Source organism: Ailuropoda melanoleuca, chromosome 16 (assembly GCF_002007445.2).
Source record: "Ailuropoda melanoleuca isolate Jingjing chromosome 16, ASM200744v2, whole genome shotgun sequence".
Taxonomy (NCBI): domain Eukaryota; kingdom Metazoa; phylum Chordata; class Mammalia; order Carnivora; family Ursidae; genus Ailuropoda; species Ailuropoda melanoleuca.
Genome location: NC_048233.1, coordinates 31,511,719 through 31,535,424, shown reverse-complemented (window position 1 = coordinate 31,535,424; position 23,706 = coordinate 31,511,719). Strand labels below are relative to the sequence as shown.

The window sequence follows — 23,706 nt, the reverse complement described above, 5'->3', positions numbered from 1 at the left end:
CGTGACCATTTCTTTCTCCAAATGCCTGTTGTATTGTCAGTCCACACCACACAATTCAGCATCAGTGTTCTCTAATTTCGCTTGAGTATAAACTACTTGGGCATTTGTTTATTATTCTTTGGGGTTCCTTCATATGACGTAGCACAGGGCTATGTACTAAATTGATGAATAGATTTAAAAAACAATAGTAATCGATACAATGGATACAATAGTAAAGGGTGAGGGTTGGGAAAGTCAGGGATAGGAAATGAGATAAAGTTGAGGAAGTGCTAAAGTGGTTCTTAAATCCTGCTTTAATCTACTCATGACTATTGCAAAAGCACTGTTCTCCACCAGACAACAATTCAGACTGACAATCAGTACACAGAAAAACAATCATCTTGGGCAGGTCAGCTTATATTTACTCAAACCTACTCTCTCCTAGGAGGGGAAGAGTTGGAATCATTGGGTGCCCATGGAATAATGAGTCATGAGCACATATTCTTTCACACATACGTAAAAAGTTACATAGAATGGTTTTCTCATCTTTCGCCAGCAGTAATGATTGTTGAAAATATTAAGGAAATCGCCAGAATGAAAACATAATCTCTTATTAGATACTGTAAATGTAGTATTTGGAAGAGTATTAAAAATGTAGTAGCATGGCTTATTTTCCTCAGCTTGCAGAGTAGAAACAATTTATTTCAGAAAAACCTCAATAAGAAAGGGTGATTACTTTTAGTATATTGAATTGTCGAAGGAGTGTTTGTTCTGCTGCTGGAGTCATTCTGAGATATGAATTCAGGGCATTTGCTGATTCTTCTCAACCTGAATACAGAGAAAACAAAAAAGGAAGAAAAACCCTTTAGGAAAAATGTTTAGATTTTTAGAAAATTGTAACTCTTTTGGTTGAGGAGCGTAACAGTGTAACATCTCCCCTTTCCTCTTTGCTTTTATCCATATAAATGCATGCCTATTAGCAATTACAAAGGGTGACTCCATTTCAGAATGGTCTTATTTACTTGAAGATCAATTAAACATGACCTCACTATGCCTACCACGCTTTCCTTCATTCCCATAATTTTCTTTGAAACTTATCTTAAAGACACATTATTATGGTAAAATACATAAAGGATAACTAAATTAAACATATCTCTGAAATTTTTGCATAAAGAACACTTTCTGAAAGTAGCAATTGTCTGCAAAGTCATTCCGTTTTGAAGGGCATTCGTGAACTCCACCTCCTACAAAACTGCATAAAAAATTACTTGAAGGGTTAATCCAGGGAGGTGTAAAGAAATACAAAAAGTGAAAGCAAAGATTCAAGAAAGAGGGCTAGCAAAGTCTTATCCAGGAAAAGTTCTTTTTTTTTTTTTAAATCTAGAGAGAAATTAAGAATATCATAAGTATAAGATGCTTGGAAGGTTCCCCTTAAAGTAGGAAAATTTAATGATACAAGATTACATATATTTCTTTAGGCATTCAACCACATTATTTGATTCAATAGAAAATATAATTTATATAGTAATATTGTATTTGCTGTTGGAAAGAATCTACAAAGAATAGGAAACATAATTTTGGAGACTGTCGTAAGCCTTGATTACCAATACAGTAACACCATAGCATGACTAAAACCAGAAGGTAAGTGGGGAAAAGAGTATGCTTCTGAGTAGGCAATCAATAGATACTGTATAATGTTGTTGGTAAATCTAACAATGGCAACCCAGAGTGAATTGATACTAAAACAAAGAAAGCTTAAGCTTTGGGAATCTTGACTTGCAAGGACTCCTTCCAAGGCACTGGGAGGAGCACTAGCAATTTTGTAACTGTGTGTTTCTTTCTCTTAAAGGTATGTCCTCCCTGATGTAGAAATCTTAGGCCCCACATAACCTGGATCCACTTCGGGGCCACTCCCTGGGGTTTGGCAGAGACCCATGCACCTGGAGGACCCTGTCGCTGAAGTTCCTCTAGCTGCAAGGTAAATACAAGCTTGATGATAACCACCCAAATAACTAAGAGCAGAAATCATTGACCCGCTTTGCTTCTTGTGGGTGGTTCTGATAGAACTGGGAGGGGTGGGGAGGAAGGGAAGAGGGCCCTTTCTACTTTTCATTTTATAGCCACTAGTGTGGTTTTATTTATTTATTAACCTATAGATGTTTTTAAATAACAACAATTAATTTACAATTTAGTAGTTAACCATGTGCTTCCCTCCTTGGTTTGTACTAAAGCCATAGACTGAAGGTGAAAGATAGGGCTGCAATGTATATATGTATATTTAATACATTTTTTCCATGTCTGTGGTAACTATCCTTATTTTCTTCTTACGTATATATTTATTCTGGGTTCAGTGCCACCTTTCAAGTTAATAGAAATTCCACATGTGAAAGCAGCAGTGTGTGAGATAACAGGAAATAAAAACATCTGGCATTATATTCTTGTCCTTAGGAAGAGCCCCTGCAGAGAGCATCAGTGATGGCCTTTTCTTATCAAATCGAAAGTATTACTGATAGAACACTTAAAAATATAGGAACGTTTTCTTCTTATAAAGAGTTTTCTCATGAATGGAATCTTATTCTTTCCCAAGACACTTAAAAAAAAGAAATTCATGGTTTTCATCATAGTATCTCTGCAGCTTTGTAATGACAGGATTCCGCTCTTGTAAATAGTACTATTGTTTAAGGCAGATATATTTAGAGGCTGCAGTAGAGTTAGAAAACAACTGATTTATGGAGATATTTCAAAGTCTAATGAACTACCTTGCCAAGATGAAGTGTTGCATTTTGCAGATAATTAGACTGTTCTTTACCTGCCATTGAAGAATTGTAACTGTAAGCAGACGCAAACTCCATGGCAACGTGCAGATCAGCATTTTCCCTGTCAATACCTGAGAAGCGTCATTTCTCTGAAATTCTGCTAAGGCATTTCTTCTCAGTAACAGATTAGACAACTAGCGACCAAGGAAATGTTTAAACATGTTTCAACTGCAAAGCATTATTGGGTCAGCCAACTACTTAAGCAAGAAAGGACAGCCTTGGCAAATGAAGGAGAACGAGAGAGGAAGACATGTGCAGATTTCCTGCCAGCCTTGAGATGAGAGCAGATTGGCTGGAGGACTCCAGCTGAGAACTGGGGAAGCCTGACTGCTCTCCTCTCACTCGTCTCCTGGATAGCTCTGCAAAGGACAGCAGTTTCAGAACAGGACCTAATTTAATTACCTGTCTTTTGACTTATTTGTCACATCGCTTACTTCCAGTTGAATGGTTAATATTAGCAATAACATTTTTATTGCTTTATGGGTATGGATGTAAATTTGGTGTATAAGACTGGCTGCTGACCATCTGTTTACCTGGGAGTTTAGGGATGACTAATCCTTAGTGTGTGCATGCGTGCATGCGTGCATGTGTGTGTGCGTTTTAAATATCCTATTTTCAAGTTTTTCTAAGAAAGCCTACATAGACATTTATAATCACAACTGTAAAGGAGCGTAAAAAGTTAGGCCGTTTTAAATGAAAAGAAATTCAGAAATGGAAGTATTACGTATGAGATTGTTAAACACTGCATGATGAATAATAAATTAAAGGGAACTTATGGGTAAAATGAAGTTGGAGGACTGAAGAATCTCCAAGGTCCACTCAAGTCTACGTTTCTTTGAACAACAAAACAAGAAAAGACTAATGAGGAAATTCAGAGGCAAAAAAAACCCCAGAGTTCAACTTAAAAAAAACCTCTAAAGTACTCTTGAAAAATATTTCACTATAATGACATAGAAGGCTATAGTTGTGCTTGAGAGGTAAATGGTGAAAATGGTGATCTGTTTGTAAGGAAGCAAAACATATGTGCCTTAGGGAAGTTGTGAAATAGAAGAGAAAATGTAAGAAAACCTAGGCAAAAATACATATGGGTGGAACATCATTAGAGGAATTATGTTAGAAGCAGGCATTTCAAACCCCCAGAGAAAATGATGATAGGAGAATTAACAGTAAAAATAAAAATTAGGGGCCTCTTGGTGGCTCAGTGAGTTCGGTTAAGCGTAGCCTTTGGCTCAGATCATGATCCCAGGGTCCTGGGATCAAACCCTGAGTTGTGCTCCCTGCTCAGCAAGGAGTCTACTTCTCTCTCTCCCTCTCCCTCTCCCCCTGTTCAGGCTCTCTCTCTCTCTTAAATGAATAAGATTTTAAGATTTTATATCTTAAAAAAATAAATAAATCAACAATGGTTGATTAATGGTTTGATCAATTAATGGATTAATAAACAAAACATGTAAATAATATGATGTAAAATATAGTGGAATATGGAGACAAACATCTGTTCTAAGGTTATCTTTTAAAACATAGCATGTTTTCCCAGCTATTTGTGAAATTCTGGCTCAGTTTGGACCATAAACCCGCTATATAGGTGCCAGAGGTTATGGAGAACAAATATCTGGCCTTTTTGGTTCCTGTAGAGGCCTTCACCAAGACTGGCAGACGAGCAAATACTCTAAACGTCAGAGGCAGAGTCAGATACTAAGCAGCCAAAAGCCTCCAGTGATACGTTCACAAGAGCCAAGGGTCTTCATATTGGGATTAACTGTGTGCAAGGTCTAGGGAAGAGCTCTCGTTAAGAAGAACAAGTGAATTTGTTCACCAGTGATTACTGAGCTCCGGTTGAGCACCTACTGTGAAACTACTTCCTGCCAAGCTTGCTGCCAAGTCCATAGAAGACAAGATTAAAAAGCTATCTCCACTTTCATGAAACTCGGAGTCTGATAGAAGAAACACACATGTATACATATACAGTTCTCTGCAACCTTGAGAATAACATTCTTGAAAATTCTCTGACAAGATAATTTGTAGGCTAAAAATGTAAGAATCTAAGAGACAATAGGAATGTGGGACAAAGTTCATAATGAAAACAGGGAAGTCTTATTAAATGTAAGGTTGTTATACCCTTAAGAACAGGCTCTCTGGGACGCCTGGATGGCTCAGTTGGTTATGCTTTCACCTCCAGTCATGATCCCAGAGTCCTGAGGTCGAGCCCTGAGTCCTCCCTGCAGAGAGGGAAGTCTGCTTTTATTTCTCCCTATGCCCTTCCCCTGCTTGTGTTACCTCCAGCGCTCTCTCTCTCTCAAATAAATAAATAAATAATCTTAAAAAAAAAAAAAAGAACACTCAGTGCAAAAGAGATCATCCAATGGTTTCCTTTGACATTAAAATCTGAAATAATTTATAAAGGCTCCTTTAAAGTTTTAAGTTGAACATACAAACCTATTCTATTTTGAAGTTCAGCAAATCTTAGGGGCACCTGGGTGGTGCAGTTGGCTGAACGTCAGACTCTTGGTTTTTCTTAGGTTGTGATCTCGGTGTCCTGAGATCAAGCTCCTCATTGGGCTCCAAGCTCAGCGCTGTCTGCTTGAGAATCTCTCTCCTTCTCCCTCTGCCCCTCCCTCCCCACCTCTCTCTCTAAAATAAATAAATAAATCTTAAAAAAAAAAAAAAACTTCAGCAAATTTTAGCAGTTTCTGAAACACGTTTGATAAGGTCCCATTTAATATTTTTAAATATTTGAAACTATATTTGTAAATATAAAATACTCAGTTTCCTTAAGACCTTTGATCATATGACTTAACATTTTTTTCAAGTATGAAATTAGTTCTTATAAAGATATTAAATTAATCTTCTAAATAATGTGATTCTTAAGTTCTCTTCAATATGTCAATACATACACTTAAGAAGGACTTAATTTAAAAGTGAAATTCTAAATCAATCACTAAATGATAAAATTAGAACTAAGTGCTTGACGTATGTTGCTCTAAAAGGCCATTTTTTTAAAAATACAAGGACATTTCAAATATACTCAGGTTCCATAACATAAACATGTTAATATGATGAATTCTGATTCTCTTCAACATTGCCCTACACTTGACCCTTGAACAATGCAGGGCTCAGGAGCGCCAACCCCACGTGCAGCTGAAAATCCAAGTATAACACTGATTCCCCAAAAACTGTACTATTGGCAAGAAGAGGGAAACAATACTTTTTACTGTGATATGACATTTACTGCTCACGTGGAGACAATTAGTATGACAGAACATTTTAAGTGGATGCTCACAAAGCTTGAGCTCACTGCAAGAGCAACGGGAGGTGGTTACAAAATTGCTACAGCAGTACCGCACGTACCACCATTAATTTTATGCAGTTGTGATTTAATACTGCAACTTTATCTCTGTTTACATTTCTCTGGACTGCCAATGGCATCATGCATGATCTGTGTGTGCACAAGTTTTGATCAATTTCAACTTTTTATAATAGATTCGTATATAGTGTATGGTAGTAAGCAATTAAATAGACTGGTATCTACATACAGTTTCTATATTCTTGGCATACCTAATTTTTCTCAAACTTTTTTGGTATTTTTTAAAAAATTATTTATTTGAGAGCGAAAGAGAAAGCACAAGCCAGGGGGAGAGGCAGAGGGACAAGTAGACTCCCTGCTGAGCAGGGAGCCTGACGCGGGACTCATCCCAGGACGCTGAGCCGAAGGCAGGCACTTAACCAACTGAGCCACCCAGGCACCCCTCAGAATGTTTTGGTATTGGTATTTCTAAGCTATGCAGTTCATCTGAGAGCTTTTTCAAATTGATGTAAACCTCCAAAGAGTTTTCCAATATATTTATTGAAAAAAAATGCATAAAAGTAGACGCACGCAGTTCAAATTTGTGCTGTCCAAGAGTCAGCTGTACCTAGCTCTAACAGTTTAATAGTTGAAAGATGCTTACCTGATGAGGAAATCATTGTCATCCCAATCAAATTTCAGCATTGCTATCATTGCTTGGTTTCACAACCAGAGCTTCTGGCTTTGGTGCTGACAGGCTTCTTGTTAGCGATTGATGGAACCGGTTTAGCATTGCTTGTACTCCTACATGAATGCAATTTATAGCTTATGTAAATCACATCACGGGGTTCAATTTATGAGTATCTGATTCTTTGGCCAACTCACGGAAGTCGCATAAGTCCTACCCTGCTTATATCACATGATTCATAGTTTGTGCACTTAGTATATGTATATGTCTTTTCCGGCTACTTTGATCAAGAAGAAATCCTACATTTACAATATGTACTTCCTATTTCTTAGGACACCTAACTCTTATGAATATTATAATAATAAACAATTCCATTTTTAATGTTTTAATGGCTTAGTATTACTATTCAGGGACCACTTCTGAGTCAGTCAAGATTTTAGTTGAACTGCTTGAAAGCAAAAAATAAAATTAAAAAATTCCAAAGATCAGTGTTTTTTACAAAACTGGTGCTTTCAATTTTTCTCATATCTGAGGAATACAGGGCTGGGCAGAAAATAGCTGATATGTGGCTTCATGATGCTCTACTGAAACCTTCTCTTTCTATCAGGCTCCCAACCTTCCCATCCTCATGGACAAAAGATTTTACATGCTTAAAATAATAATAAATTCAGCATATAAATTGGAAAAAAATATTTTATATCTTTTTGAAACAGGATGTATTTAAGCTTTAAAAGACAGCTTTATTGAGATATAATTAACATTCAACAAACTGCATATATATAAAGTATATAATTTGGTAAGTTTTGACATATGTAGACAACTCAGTACCCATCACCACAATCAAGGTAATGAACATAGCCATCCGCTTCAAATACTTCTTTGAGACTCTGAAATTTCTTCCTCCTGTCCCCCTTCCCCCAATGCCATCCCAAGACAACCAATATCTGCTTTCTTTTATGAGAGATTAGTTTGCATTAAATATAATTTTATATAAACTTTATATAAATTTATTATATAAATTCTACAGTGTGTGCTCATTACTTTTTATTGCTGATTAGTTTTCCATGTACACATATACCACAGTGTGTCTATTCATCTGTTAATGGACATTTGGGCTGTTTTCATTCTTTGTCCACTACAAATAAAACTTCTACGAATATTAAAAAACATTGTATGGGCATATACTTTTATCTCCATAGAAAATACCTAGGAGTGGGATGGTTGGATAGGTATATTTTTTAACTTTTTGAGGAAAATGCCAGGCTATTTTCAAAAGTGATTGTATCATTTTACATTCTCATTGACAGATGAAAGTTCCAGTCCCACCACATTCTTGCCAATACTTGATATGGTCAGTACATTTATTCTTAGCATAGCCATTCAATTAGGTATGTAGAATAGTCATTCTATCAAGCACGCAAAATTCACTACAATAGGTTTTAATTTATATATCCCTGATGACTAATGAATGTTCAGCATTGTTTCAAATGCATATTTACTATCCATATATAGTTTCTGGTGAAGTGTTTTTCTAATTATTACATCCATCTTTTAATTGAGTTTTTTGCTTTATTATTGAATTTCAAGAGTGTTTTATTTATTCTGGATATGAGCCTTCTATCAGATATAAAATTTGCAAATATTTTCCACCAGTCTCTAAGTTGTCTTTTTATTCCTAGCTTACTCAGAATTTTTTTTCTTTATTCAGAAGTGGATATCATATTTTTCAAATTTTTTTTCTGCATCTGTTGAGATAACCATATAGCTGTTTTAAGGTAAGTTTTTAATATAGTGATTTATATTGATTGGTTTTTGAATGGGAAACCAACTTTGCATTGCTAGGACTACCCATTTGTCCTGATGCATTATTCTTTTAATATATTGTTGGATTTAATTTACTAAGCTTTGTGTAGAAATTTTGCATCTATGTACATGAAGGTTTTATAGTTTTCTTGTAATGCCTTTGGTTTTAGAATTAGGAAAATGCTAATGTGTTCCTTCCTCTTCAATTTTCTAAAACAGTTGGTGTGGAATTATATTATCTCTTCCTTAAATGTTTTGTAAACTTCACCAAGGAAGCCAATTGGACCTGGAATTTTTCTCACGGAAAAGTTTTAAATTACACATGCATGGTTTCTTAGTGGATCTAAGGCTGTTCAGATTATCTATTTTTTTCATGTGTGTAGTTCATCTATTTTAAGGAATATGTCCATTTCACAAAATTTTTGGCATGAAATGTTTATAATATTCCCTTATTATTCTTTTAACATTTGTGGAATGTACAGTGATGTTACCTCTCTCATTCTTAATACTAGTAATTTGTGTCTTCTATTTTATTTTCCTTTATCAGTCTATTGAGAAAATTATCACTTTTATGAATCTTCTTAAAGAAACAGCATTAGTTTCATTGATTATTTCTGTTTTTCATTTAACCGATTTTCACTCTGACCTTTATTATTCCTTCCTTCTACTTAGTTTCATTTGCTTTTTCTTTTCATGTTTCTGAAGTTTGAAGCTGAGGTCATTGATTTGAGATTTATTTCTGTTTCAGTTATGGGTGGCTAGTGCTCTGAATTTCTCCTGAGTTGTTTCAGTGGGATCTCACAAATTTTAATTGGTTGTGTTAACATTTTCATTCAGTTTAAAATACTTTCTAATCTCCCTTGTGATTCCATTTTTGAACTCTGGTTTATTTAGAAGTGTGCTATTTTTTAAAAAAAATATTTGGGGACTCTCTAGTATTGATTCCAATTTAATTCCATGTGGTCAGAGAATATACTTTGGATGTCATGAGTCATTGTAAATGTATTACACTAGTTTTGAAGCCCAAGATGCGATTTAACTTGGGTTATTGGTTTCTTATATATTTGAAAAGAATGTATATTCTGCTATTGTTGGTTGAAAATGTTCTTCAAGCATCGATTAGGTTAATGTTGTTGACAGTGTTATTCAAATCTTTAATATGGTTATCATATACTATTTTTGGTATATGAGTTCTGTCAGTTATTGACAGAGGGGTATTAAATCTTTGATTGTAATTGTGGTTTTGTGTGTTTTTCTTGCATGTCTATTATGTATTTTCAAGCTCTGTTTTTAGATGCCTAAACTTTTAGGATTATGTAATCATAATAGACTCTTATCATTATGAGATGATTTATTATATAGTTTGCTCTAAAATCTTGCCTGTATTAATATAGCCACTCTAGCTTTCTTTTGACTGTGTTAGCATGCTGTATCTTTGTCCATCCTTTTGTATTTAATACATAAAAATAAATATCATAACCTTTAACACATCATTTACATTCAACCTTAGTTTCTTACAGGCAGCAAATAGTTGAGGTTTGTGTTTTATATCCAATCTGATCATTTTCGTCTTTTAATTCGTGCTCTTAGACTATTTACCTTCAATATGACTATTGATATGGTTGGGTTTTTGGATTGAGGTTTTTTTCTTCACTTTATCTACTTTTTTGGCTAAATTACTATAATCTCTTTTGTATTATTTTGGTGATTGAAATTTTATGCTATATATCTTTGATATACATAATATTATGTCATTTCACATATAGTATGAGAACATTACAATTGTGTACTTAAAAAAATTTTGAGTATAGTTGACATACGATGTTACATGAGTTTCCAATACCTTATGCAGTGCTCACCACAAGTGTAGCCACCATCTGTATACATACTATGCTATTACAACATCATTAACTATATTCCCTATGCTGTATCCTTTATCCCCATGATTATTCATTTAGTAACCGGAAATCTGCATCTCCCACTCCCTTTCACCCATTTTGCCCAGCTCCCCACCTCTACAAAGTGCGTATTTTCATTTCTCCTCTCCTAGCATTTGTTCTATGGCTGTCATACATTATAGATGTATGCAATCACAGAATTTTGCAAGGACCATAGAATCGTACACAGAGGCTATGCTTCCAGCTATATCCAGGCTTCAACAGAGGAGACACTCCTGTTGCTGCCGGGTGAAGACACCACAGCCCCTGCTGCCAAGCGGAGACATGGCATCCCCACCTTGCCCGCTGCTGCCACCTTTTCAGACTGTAGGTCTGCCCTCTACCAGTCTCTGCCATCCTCACCAGGCGGGACATCCCTGTTCATGTGACTGTCTTCCAACTAAAGTCTTGTGCCGATGTGTTTGTTTGGCTGAGCCTGGGACACATACCTCTCCTAACTCCGAGCATTGCCGGGGAATGTGAGCTTCTGGCCTCTATTTTGGCAAATTGAGACTCATAATACAGGCAGTTATCCAAAGAGAGTGTGCCCCAATGTGTGAAGAGATCACAAAGTATGATAAATGTCTACTATAAGCTGAAAGATTTTTAAAAATGCAGGTGGTATTAGACCATAATTTGAAAAAGAAAAAAATTTAATACAACACAGGTTTTAAAAATAAAAGACACAAAGCAATTTTGCTGCATACCTACAGTATAACAGAAACCTGAAGACTTATTTTTTACTGTCAATATGGGCTTTAAAATTATGAGTATATATAGTTGACTGCTTTTCTCCCTGTCTTTCACACTGAGTCTCTCATCCATCAGCATGATAATTGAAAGCCGAGTCTACACTTAGCCTGTAGGTCTGTGAGAAATAGCTGTGATTACCCCAGGGTTCCTGCATGGAAATTTCATGGCAATTTTACAAAACAAAGATCATACAGAAGAAATTGGCTTTGCTTTTCTTGTCAGTGCACGCTAACATTCTTATTTTCTTAGCAAATCACTCCCTCATGAATATCTGTCATCATTAGCCAGTGGCAATAACGTGTTTATTGAATCTTTCAGTATTCATCCAAACATCTCTTATAACAATTCAATGATTCAGAGAAAATAATGAAATTATCTTAGCTCTTCAGCTCAGAAACCCATTTGTCTATGTTTTGCAATCTAAGGAATGCTTTTTCGCACTTGAAAGTTTTCTTTCTTTCTTTCTTTCTTTCTTTCTTTCTTTCTTTCTTTCTTTTTCTTTCTTTCTTTCCTTGTTCTTTCTCTCTTTCTTTTTTTGGATTGGGAAGAGCTGCTAAGTAGTTAATCGCTTCCTTGTTCTCCATAGAGTTCAAAGTAATTTTTCAAGATGACAGACCATTGATTGATAAGTAGATTGACTTATTATTCAGCTTTAAAATTGTCAAGACTTTCAAACTATGTATCCTATTCTATGTTTTGGGATTTATGCAATTTTTCTTCTATTAGACATTTTTTCTAATATCTAGAATGATATGCAAAACTACAGAATGACAAGCAGGGTGATCCCATCTCTGGTTAGTAGCTGGGTAAGATGTCTATTACGGTGGAGGTACTGCACAAATGTTGTGCTTTGCTATTTGTAACCTAGGGTTTCCCCCAAATTAATGATGAAACGGTGATCACTAACAGGCCAGATGAATGTAATTATTAAGTAGATTATAAAACCCAAGCAAACCAAAATTATTTACTCTTTAATTTAATCAGTTGACATTTCATCAACAATTTTGGTACTGATTAGAAATAAGAATAATTCTATTTTAACAATTTTGTTTTTTATATTAAAACTTTGAGCTGGAGAAAATACCATTTTATTATTATTTTTTTTGAATATTAAATTTCAGTCCATTGATCTCTCTTCTCTCCACTGAAGTTAACCATGATTTTGTCTCTTTCAATAATTTGGTACATAATGATTCATACGACCAGCTTTTTTATATATGGGCAGTAGGAAAAAACTGAGAATGAGGACAGTGGAGGACGGTGCAAAGGAAAGTGCTTTTCATAAAGTAAATGCTTAAGAAATGGTATATTTATTTCTATTAAAATCTACAGTCTATGCCATGGATTTCTTAAGAAAAAACATGCTTCATTAAAATCTGACACTGCTCGAGCTACGTATAGAGTTGGGGTCAGGTGGTATGTTACACAAATACTTTGTATTATATCAAAGTGTTGTTATTTCATTCTATTATGTATAGATGTGGAAAGTGATGACTTATGGACCCAAGCCAAACATATTCTATATGGACTAATACCACTCACTCATACACTCATTCATTGATTCATTCATGCATTCATTCAGTAAATATTTATTGAGTCCGTATGTGTGCCAGCAATGTGCTAGCCTCAAGGAGTATGGAGGTAAACAGGGAAAGCGCCCTGCTTTCATTTGCTAAAGACGTTCTTTTTAAATTGTGAGCTGATTTACAGATTAAACTTCTCTAATTGCACTTAGGAAGACACATTTTGCAATCACAGGAATAGAGTAGTGAATGCTCCTACTTTTACAGTAAAGGTTCTCTGTCCCACACTCATTGACTCAGCATGAAAATCAGATGAAACTAATTTCAGCATTATTCAAGTGTCATTTAGTGTATTTGAGATAAAAAAATATCCCACGGTATACATTGTAGAAATTGTGAAACAGGGTCTGGAAGGAAATTACCATAGCATTCTTTTGGAAACATTGAGGTTGGCCACTCTTGGCCACTCTTTTTTACCTGAAGTTAGTTTAATGATCATATTTTCCATGTTCAAGTACTGCTGGCTGGGAAGACAAAAGCATCCTTCAAAGCGGTTTTTGTTAATGCTATGCAACTTACATGGACAGTAAGTTACACAATTTGTATTACCCAATTTGAAGCTTTTGATTCTCCTGAGTTAAGAGGATAGAATAGGAAGCTTGAATTTATTAATTTAACCAAATAACTACATAGATCAACTAAAAATATGTTGGTTGTTTCAGATGTTTTCCTTAGTTTGAACATGATAAATACACTTCACGTGGCATAGCAGGTTCATAATACAACCACGCTTACAAATTCAGACAGTCAGTATTACAATTGATTTTACACTTTGGATTCCAAATGCAAAACAAAACCTACTGAATTGTTTAGAACAAAGGGATTCGTGAGGAGCTCACCGTGTCACAAGATAACATTTGAAAAGTATTTTCCACTGCTAGCCAAAAGATTGAACCTTGCTGAAGAACCAGCATCACACTAAATTAATGACTTCTCAATTAAAGACGATGAGTTGTTGTTAATTTCATTAGTGATTCTACTTTGAAACAAATACTTCCCACTTCTCTCATTTCAGATTACTGGAGCCTGTTTAATTAAAGGGTTTCTTGAAATGGCAAGCCAAGTTGTTTTCTTTTAACTGTTATCATTTGTAGTTACACAACTGGGTAAATAAGACATATTTTGACACTCTGCAAATAAAGTTGAGTGCTACTGGAATTTTTGTCTCTAGTAAAAATGTGGTACACTGTGATTTGTATTGTTAGGTATTTTTATATATGGTCATGTGAGCCTTTTATTACCTGGAATATATTACATTTGAGGATAGGGCCTGGGCACTACATTTTTCCATACTTTGGAAAAATACGATACCTGGAAATGTTGGTGTCCTCTTACCACTTTGGGGGAAGCCAGTGGAGGGCCAAACTAATATGTACACTGAGAATAGTAGAGGGGAGAAAAGGATAGCACCTGGAACTTCGATAGCATTTTTCAAAGGGTGTTTATACCATTTCTGATGTTGCCCACCTATAACATTCAAATTCATGCAATGATACATTTCTGTAATGTATAATAATGTAGTTGGAGTATGGATTTTCTGCCATTCAGAATTGAAAATATGTAAATATTGATACAATATTATTATCTCGCTTTTACAGAAGAGAAAATTGAAACTTAGAGAAATAAGTAAGTTGCTCAAGTCACGCAGTCAAATAAGTAGCAGAGAAAAGATATGAACTTGGGTCTTTCTGCTTACAGTATCTAGCTTTGCTTCATCCCCCCTTCCCTGCCCTATTATTCATTTAATAGAACTCTTTCCACATTCTTCTTATTAATACCATGTTCTTCTTTCCTACTATCCTTTTTTTGCTTGCTTTTTTCCTCAGAGGAAGAAGTGTGTTCCTTCTCCCTCTAGCTGGATTAGCCTCTCCCCTGATGATATTGCTCTTATCCTCTGTCTTCTTGGGGACTTTTCTCTATCAATCATTCAGGCGCTTGAATAGTGAATTTCTTCTTTTCACTTTAGCATATGAGTAAACTCAAGTTATGCCTGACACCCCTACCCTTACCCTTGATCCTGATAACACTTTAAGCTCTTCCCTTCTTTATTACATCTACTAAGAGACTTCTAGAAAACACAGCTCCATTTGCTTAATTGAAATTGCTCTCTTTAAAGTCTATGAGGTGGGGGCAGTGGCAGCGGTGCCTGGGTGGCTCAGCTGGTTAAGCCTCTGCCTTCGGCTCACATCATGATCTCGGGGTCCTGGGGTGGAGTCCTGCTTAGTGGGGAGTCTGCTTCTCCATCTCCCTCTGCCCTCCCGCTCCTTCTTTCTCTCACTCACACACACACACACTCTCTCTCTAATGAATAAATAAAATATTTTTTAAAAAGTCTCTGAGGCATTGCAGCCTTTCCCACCCAAAAGAGAAGGAGATATTACATTGTGTTACAGGTTCTATTCCTGATTGGGTCGTGGTTATTAGTGGACAGGATCGACGTGTGTTAAAATATCATTCATGACTCATGCTCTCTTTTGTGTTTCCTGTTCCCCGTCTCCCATAGTAAGCAAATCTAGATAGGGCATTGGTCTAGTGGGGCATGCTTACTGTCTTGTTTTCTTACTCTGCATTTTTCCCTCCCTCATCCCATTTTTCCTACTCCTTGGAGCAAGTTGAAGGAAGGCAAGATTTTGGGGGGACCTCCTAAGCACCTATTGTTATATTTCATAACCATGCCGTGAGACCCACACTTTACCTTTGTACCTATTAACAACATAGTGTGTTTACTCTGGTGCTATTGTCTATTATATGTACGGAAAGGAGGAATGGTCAATAGCAGGATTCTAGCATTACTGTGTTTCTGAACATAAAACCATCAAAACAACATTCTGAGTCTCAGCAGTCACCTTTCGCCAACCCCCACCAGCTTTATTGTGGCATGATTGATAAATAGAAACTGTGTATATTTGAGGTGTATCATGTGATGTTTTGATATGCATATACATTGTGAAATAATGACCACAATGAAGCTAAGTAGCAAGCAGTATATTCATCACCTAGCAGGGTTTGTTGTGTGTGTGTGTGTGTGTGTGTGTGTGTGTGAAAACACTTCATATACTCTGCTAGCAAATTTAAAGTATACAACATATTATTATTAACTATTAACTATAGTCATCGTGGTATACATTAGGTCTTCACCATCGACTTTCTCATAGTAATATTCAGTGATTTCATATGAATTTTTATTCTCTCTGATGTTGATGCAATATGTTTGATTCTCTTAGCTAGTCTCTCATTGTTGAAATGCTTTACTTGGTTTTTATGCCATGTCATTGTACTAGCTACTTATGCTAACTGATATCTGTTGATTTTATGGTCCAGTATTTCTTTACTTGTCTTCTGGCAAAATTCTACCCCAGATTTCACAACCTCAGCATATGATTTACCTCCACCCATAGCCCAAGGTATGGGTAATGATAGGCCCTAACTGGTCAGCGAGCAGTCTCTCAGCTATGGTAATTGGGTTATGGACGGGCACGTAATTGACAGATCTAATTGGATACTGTACAATAAGTTTTTGAGGACTTTAGAGAAAGAAACCCTTTTTTTGACCCTTAAACATGAGTAGATATAGAGTTTGCTATATAGTGCTTGCTATAGCCATGTGACCACCATGTGGAGTTTGAAAATGGAGTTTTAACATGGAATTTGAAAGTGGAGAGATGCAGCAAAGTCTCTTCTTGGTGACATTCTGGAGTTTGAGTCCTACATCCAGCTACTTTGAAACCAGCCTATAATAGACTTTTCAGAGACAGGAACCAATAAAATCTCTCTCTCCCCCATGATTTTGGCTTAAACCAGTTTGATTGGTTTTTTTTTCTCCTTTGCAATCTAAATAACGTAAAAACAAAACAACCTCTGCATTTTATTGCGTACATGTAAATGTATACACATAAATTCATAGGAAAATTTCTAGAAAGATAAATATCAAAGTGGTAGGAGCGGTTATATTTGAAGAAGGGGGGCTACTATGGTAGGAGAGATGATTGGAAAAGATTTATGTATTTTTTCTTAGACTACAACAAGAATCAATTACTCATAAAGTTAAAAATAAAGATCCAATAAACACAAAGACAACACTCTGCTACTTCCCCCCACTACTCCCTCCCAACAACAACAACAACAACAACAACAACAACTATTGAATTAGTAACCAATATATTTGTCTGATATTCAGATTCTAGAGCGGTGTAACTAAAACCTCTTCTTCCCCTCTTCTTTTTGTTTTTATTTTTTTTAAAGAATTTATTTCTTTATTTGAGAGAGAAAGCGAGAGAGAAAGAGAGAGCAAGCACAAACGGGGGGGGGGGCAAAGGGAGAGGGAGAAGCAGACTCCCTACTGAGCAGGGAGCCCAACATGGGGCCTGATCCCAGGACCCTGGGATAATGGACTGAGCCAAAGGCAGAAGCTTAACGCACTGAGCCCCCCAGGCGCCCCTTCTTCTGCTCTTCTATGGCAAGTCCTTAGTGTTCCTAGAGGTTTGTAAAGCAAATGTACTTAAAGCAGGGGCTTTAGAACTTACCTTGCAAACTAATCATGATGTTGATAATTATTATTTCCTTTGTAATGGCAACCAATTCTATTTCAAAATATGTTTTCATGCTCACGCTAGTCAGTGAGTAGTTGCTGCACCATTTATCTGCTTTGCAAATAAAAAAACAAGGCACAAACTAATCTAGAACTTTGTTTCAAGTTGCACAGTAAAACAGTGATAGTGATGGGACTCATGTCCTTTGATTCTCAGCTGATGAGCTTTCCATTTCACCATAATCTGCAGCTGGGGCAGGATTCAAGTAACTCCACTTAGGACTCCTCTCTGGTGTAAAATGAACTTGGCTCCTTCCAACACCAAAGAGAAGCCTGCTTAATTCTCTGATGGCTTTTTTTTTTCATGTCATATTTCTTTTGAGATAGAACCTGACCTTAGATATATAAATGCCCTGATGATACAGAACAGAACTATTTTAAGTAGTTTAGTGTTCTGTGACACAAAATCTGAATTTCCAGCAAAGGATGCTCCGGAGCACTCACTACACCTGCTAGGAGTAAAAAGCAGTTTGTCGCAGCTCAAGAGGAACTGTTAACAGTACCAGCTGATTCTCATCTGGGGAGCCAGTCTCTTTGAAAGTGGTGAGCCAATTCACCACCAGGGGGCGCAGGTTTTCTATAGTAAACGCGGAAAAAGATGCGTTCACACCTGAAATCTTTCCTGAAGTCTGAATGTTAAAGAGTTCATTGCTCCGGAGCTCTCTGTTTAATTGATCCCTGGGAATGATGATAGAGCCTTGCTTTAAAGCCACACAGTCAGTTTAAACAGATAAGCCCTCTGAGTTCATTCATTCATTTTTCCTGGATGCAGGAAAGGAAAGTGCTATATTATGGAGATAATCATGACAGACAATCCAAATGAAAGCAATTTTAACAAATTCTAATAAAACTTTTTGTTGAAATAGGGATGACAAAATACTCTTCTCTAAAAGGAAAATAGTTTAGACTGGATGAAAAATAGGCCGCAGGTAAGAATCTTTTGCTTAAATAAAGGAGTTAAGAGCCCTGGAATTGTAAGAAATAGAATCACTTGGTGCTTTAACTCATGCCCTCAGCTCGAAGAACGAAAGCAAATTAGCGAGACACGGTAACTTTCTCTTCTGAAGGGGAACTGTATAAAATGATTTACAAATGACTGAAAGTGGAGGGGACTCAACAACAGGCAATTAATTCAACAGTTTAAAAAATCAGTCGGAAGTAATGCCATCTTTGCTTTATTTCAAGCAAATAAGGCACGTCCTTCCCTTTTCTGCTGAGCATGTTGGGGGAGGGAGGTGAAGGTTGCCTATTAAATCACCGATCCGATTCTAGGGGTTTAATTTTTACCAGTGGGAAGGACCTGGTTATACACGAGTGGAATGCATACATGTGAATTTTCTTTTACACCTCAGGGATTCATGGAGGAATTTTGGGATTCGTCTGGGGAGATATGTTATCTCTGTCCTCAAAGAATCAAGATGTACCATATCTTTACAATAAGCATAAATTGAGGAGGGACTGGCAATGAGGGGAGACTGCTTATAGAAATAGGAGAACACAGCTCCGCAGCCCTGAATGCTCCAGAAGAAACTCATTTATGTCACAGTTCTATAAAAGGAAGAAGGCTTGCTGTGTACCATACCAGGATGTATTTTCCCAGGCTCTTTCCAGCTTTGGCCATCCCCAGGTTGTTGGAAAGCCGATCAGGATGTTTTAAGGGGTTCTCTCCCTAGCCTCCCACACTGTGCTAGCGTTGTAGGCCCTTTCTTTCGTCTAGAAGCCTATTAACTTGGCATTTCCACATTGGCCGGCTCCCCAGCTGCAGCCCCCAGGCCAGGCTTAATTCCTTACGGTTGCCAGTACCCTAAATTAAGGAGCCTCGGTCGGAGGTCGCCCCAGACCGGGAGGGTGGGGTTTAGAGGTCCCGGGCGGCCGAAGCCTGGCCCCACCCAGGGAGGGGGCGGAGCGTCTCCGCGGCCCTGCCCCGCTGGCCCAGGGTGCACGTGACCCGCGGCCCCGCCTCCCGCCCGCTCCGCAGCGCCAGCTCGGCAGGCGCGGGGCGTGAGTCTCGAGTGAGACGCGCCAAGGCTCCAACTCCGCATCGCCGCAGCTCGGCGGGCAGCAACTTTCTCCCCGGAGCGGCCGCGGCGGCGGCTGCTGCCGTGGCAGCCGGAGCGGGAGCCGCGAGGAGGAAGGCGGCGGCCTCAGCTCTTGCCCGCTCGGGCTGTCCAGCCTTCAGAGACCGCCGGCCCGCGGAGCCTCGCCCCCCCGGGAAGTCCCGGGCCCCTGCCCTATGTCCCGCAAGGCGAGCGAGAATGTGGAGTACACGCTCCGGAGCCTGAGCAGCCTCATGGGCGAGCGGCGCAGGAAGCAGCAGGAGCCGGACGCGGCGAGCGCGGCCGGGGAGCGCAGCCTCCTGGCGGCCGCCGAGTCGAGCGCCAGCCTGCAGAGCGCGGGCGGCGGCGGCGTCGGGGACCTGGAGCGCGCGGCGCGGCGGCAGTTCCAGCAGGACGAGACCCCCGCCTTCGTGTACGTGGTGGCCGTCTTCTCCGCGCTGGGCGGCTTCCTGTTCGGCTATGACACCGGCGTGGTGTCGGGGGCCATGCTGCTGCTGAAGCGGCAGCTCAGCCTGGACGCGTTGTGGCAGGAGCTGCTCGTGTCCAGCACGGTGGGGGCGGCCGCCGTCTCGGCGCTGGCCGGCGGGGCCCTCAACGGCGTCTTCGGCCGCCGCGCCGCCATCCTGCTGGCCAGTGCCCTCTTCACGGCCGGGTCCGCGGTGCTGGCCGCGGCGAGCAACAAGGAGACGCTGCTCGCCGGCCGCCTGGTCGTGGGGCTTGGCATAGGTGAGTTCATGCTCTGCCAAGGGCGCCCTTGACCCTGGTAGCTGCATTCCTTTCGCCCCTCCGGGGATCCCCGTCGGGGCTTCCTGGCCCCGCGAACACTCCAGTTGTCTGGTTCCGAGACCTCATCTGTTTGTTACTTTGGCCTCTAAGGCTCCCGCGGAGGGTGTGTGTGGGGGTGCTGTTCGCTGCGGACTCCCCTGAGCCCACGTGGAGTCTTCGGTCGTCCACAAACAAATGAATCCGCGCGACCGTTACATCTCCTAGCACTTCTAGGAACCTCAGTCATCACCTTGATCCAGCCCTACCTGATGCCCGTATAGCTCTTATGAGGGGAGGGCATCTTTACTGTATTGTCTCACCTTATTTTTATAATGCTAGCGCCCTTCCTTTTCTAGGATTCCAAACTCCGAACCCCATCAGTCTTAAATTCCCAGTAAGATAATTTTTAAAGTTCAGTGATTCTGGACTCTATTCTTTGCTACCTGTACTCTCTTTCCTTCTCTAGTTATTTATCTTTAGGTGGGATATTTTTCTCTCCTTTTGCCTTTATTGTTGTACTGCCTCTTGCTTTCATATTTCCCCCAAATGAATTCCTTCTGTTTTTCTAACTTTTTTCTTTAAATCCATATCCACCCGTTCTCCTTTTTCATTTTGCCTCTCTTGCTTACCCGTTGGGAACCAAATTATCTATTAAAGGTCATGTTCACTTATTAAATTCATTTAGGACCCACTCCCCCTGTGGATAAATGCCCAGTAAGATAGATGTTTGCAATTACTTAAAAAATGAAGGGATTAAGGTTCCCCTGGCATTGATTTTTCACCCTGGTTGCTGAGCAGGGGAGGTACAATTGGCAAGTTCTTGGCAGACGGAAGCTATTTGGAATGTGCTTGGTATTATTAGAAAGTACTTTTGAGGGAAAGTAGGGGGTTGAGACATAAATCTCACTAGTAATTTTTCTAAGACATGCTGCTGATGCTTTTTAAACGTTTCATTTTATAATTCAGTTTGTTTCCTTTAGAGTGCTATTGAAGTATTCCCCACCACCCCTGGCTGGGTCTTGATGAAAACTATTTAAACCTGGGACTCCTAATGATTTGTCCATTCATCACCTGACATTGTTTTTCACCCCCTTCCTTGTAGTCTCTAAAGGGGAAGCGAGCCCCATTTATACATAAATTCCACATTCAGGAACCATGAGCCTAAACTCCAGCTAACTGCACTTCATATCCCAAATCTGTCATTACTGAGTTTCCTTTTATTGTACTGTTAATTAGTGAAGCAGGGCAAGGCTTTCAGTAAACTATTGGGTTGGCACATTAAATTCCAAAATGACTAAAAAGGACAGCTGAAATAAAACCTCTTTGTAGAGGAGCTACGTGTGCCTTCAGGACCTTCGATAAATAACTTGTGGTTGAATTTAAATGATAAGGATTCTCTTCTCCGTATTCTCTGCTTGGGACGTCTGAACCATGTTTATTGTTTCTTCTGACCTAGAAATAACATAATTTTAGGCGGCAAGATTTGTTCAGTAAGAGTGAAATCTTGTGATTTTGAAATTGAATGATGTTTTGCAGAGATCTTTCAGTGAAGCTTCCTAGAGTTTAGGTGTGGCAAGTATTGGGTATTTGGATATTCTGTTTACTCCTGTTTATCTGCTGGGAAATTTGAGCCCCTGTTGTGGGTAAGGTCTCCTTCCAGATGTTGTGAGCAGCAGAGTGGTGAGGAGGATTTAAGAAAGAGTAGCAGGGTGGGAATAAAGCCAGGTAGAACTTGCTAGGCTCCAGAAGAAGGTCTCTCAGGGAGAGAGGGCTGTTGCATTAAAAAAGGGTATATTTGGGGCGCCTGGGTAGCGCAGTCGTTAAGCGTCTGCCTTCGGCTCAGGGCATGATCCCGGCGTTCCGGGATCGAGTCCCCACATCGGGCTCCTTGGCTGGGAACCTGCTTCTTCCTCTCCCACTCCCCCTGCTGTGTTCCCTCTCTCGCTGGCTCCCTGTCACATAAATAAATAAAATCTTAAAAAAAAAAAAAAAGGGTACATTTACCCTAACAGGGGAGTAGGAAGCTCTTCCTCATAGAAATGGTATGTTGACGCATGAGTAGTGTTTTAACAGATGCAGAAAGGGCCTTCTAAGCCAGGGGATGAAAAGAAAGCATAGGAAAGGATGCTTGGGGAACAAGGTGGATGCAACAAAGAAAATGAAGCAGGAGGTAAGATAGGAAAGGTTGATGTGCGGGAACTGTAGACACTTGTGTATCTCACAGCCTCGTTCTGTGGCACTTGGGCTGCTCGCCTGACTGCATCCCAATTGAGACATGGTCCTGATGTAGCACTGGTGGAACCCATCTCCTCAGAAAGACACTCAGAATAGAAGCCCTGATACAAAGTATCATAAAAGCCTTCTTTACTTATAAAATGAGGAATGCTAAAGTCATAAACAAGCTTTGAAATAGACCACATTTTGAATGAGGATTATGCAAAGCATGCAGTTGTACTTGTAAAATCCTTAAAACTCACAGGGATTATTAACCTCCCAAAGGAGAAGTCACAGTTATTTTTGGCTACACGGAAATGAGTCCTTAACATGAATTTTTTTTTTTTTGGGGGGGTCTGGGGGGGACATTAAATACACTTAATCTGGGTGAATTTCATGCTACTCTTTTTTGAGCAGTTAAATTTTATGGGAAGTGGGAAGTTTTGTTTTTGTTTTTTGGTCCTTTTGATACTTAGTAATTGTTGATAAATAACAAAATGTAGCTTTTGCTATTTTTTTTCCCCAAATTTGCAGTGATAATTTCTTCCACAGATTGACCTGTGGTAAATATAAAGCCCATGGGGACAGGGCTTTTGTTCATTTTGTTCACTGATGTGTATTCCTAGCCTACAGGAGGCACTTACTGATTGGAATAGTGAGTGGAAACATTAAAAAATAATTCCACTTCTGTTAGGGTGCCGGTTTAAGATAGGACTGTTCTTTAAAAAAGTGTTATCAAAATATTTGAAAGGCCATCTAAGGGTTTTAGTTTCTAATATTTAATGCAATCATTCATTTATCTATTCAACAAATGCTAATTAAGCTTCATTATTGATTCTGTCAGATTTGGAATAGGCAGTAATTAGATAAAAATCCCACCCTGGAGGTGTTCCTTCTCTAATAGAACGGAAAGACTATCAACAAACAATTAAAATACAATAGAAGTTTCTCTAAGAGTCAGAAGACTAGGCTGTTGATTCTTTTGGGGGGGGGAAGTAAATAGAACACGTGGGAGGTTTTACAGACACATATTTAAAATGGGGTTGCAAGGGTGGGTAGGAGTTTAGCAGATGTAGAGGTGGCTGGGAAAGGAGATAAAATTTAGTGCTTAAGTTTCTGCGAGGCATCCTGCATTACTTTACATATGTTATTTCATTAATTCTTCTAACTCTGAAATAGATGGGAAACAGGTCCCCTTTTGCTGGATGTGAAAACAGTTTATAGCCGTTAAATGACAAGGTCA

General features: G+C 38.8%; 1 protein-coding gene and 1 long non-coding RNA gene across 4 annotated transcripts in view; both read left to right on the top strand.

Annotated features, from left to right (window-relative positions):
- The window catches only part of LOC117796809, a 92,218-nt gene extending 82,181 nt beyond the window's left edge, over window positions 1–10,037 (top strand). Inside the window, exons 5-6 of one of the 3 annotated variants that reach the window (XR_004621483.1) lie at window positions 1,829–1,957; window positions 8,786–10,037. This is a non-coding gene — a long non-coding RNA (uncharacterized LOC117796809). Of the gene's footprint in view, window positions 1–1,828; window positions 1,958–2,768; window positions 4,049–4,426; window positions 8,433–8,785 lie in introns of those variants that run through there. The other 2 variants (XR_004621482.1, XR_004621481.1) reach the window with 2 other exon arrangements.
- A 9,352-nt stretch (window positions 10,038–19,389) lies between these two features.
- The window catches only part of SLC2A13 (solute carrier family 2 member 13), a 350,636-nt gene continuing 346,319 nt past the window's right edge, over window positions 19,390–23,706 (top strand). The window contains exon 1 of the mRNA XM_002925835.4: window positions 19,390–20,210. Coding sequence (XP_002925881.2) covers window positions 19,661–20,210 — 550 coding nt within the window. The 5' untranslated portion in view covers window positions 19,390–19,660. The remainder of the gene's footprint in view (window positions 20,211–23,706) is intronic.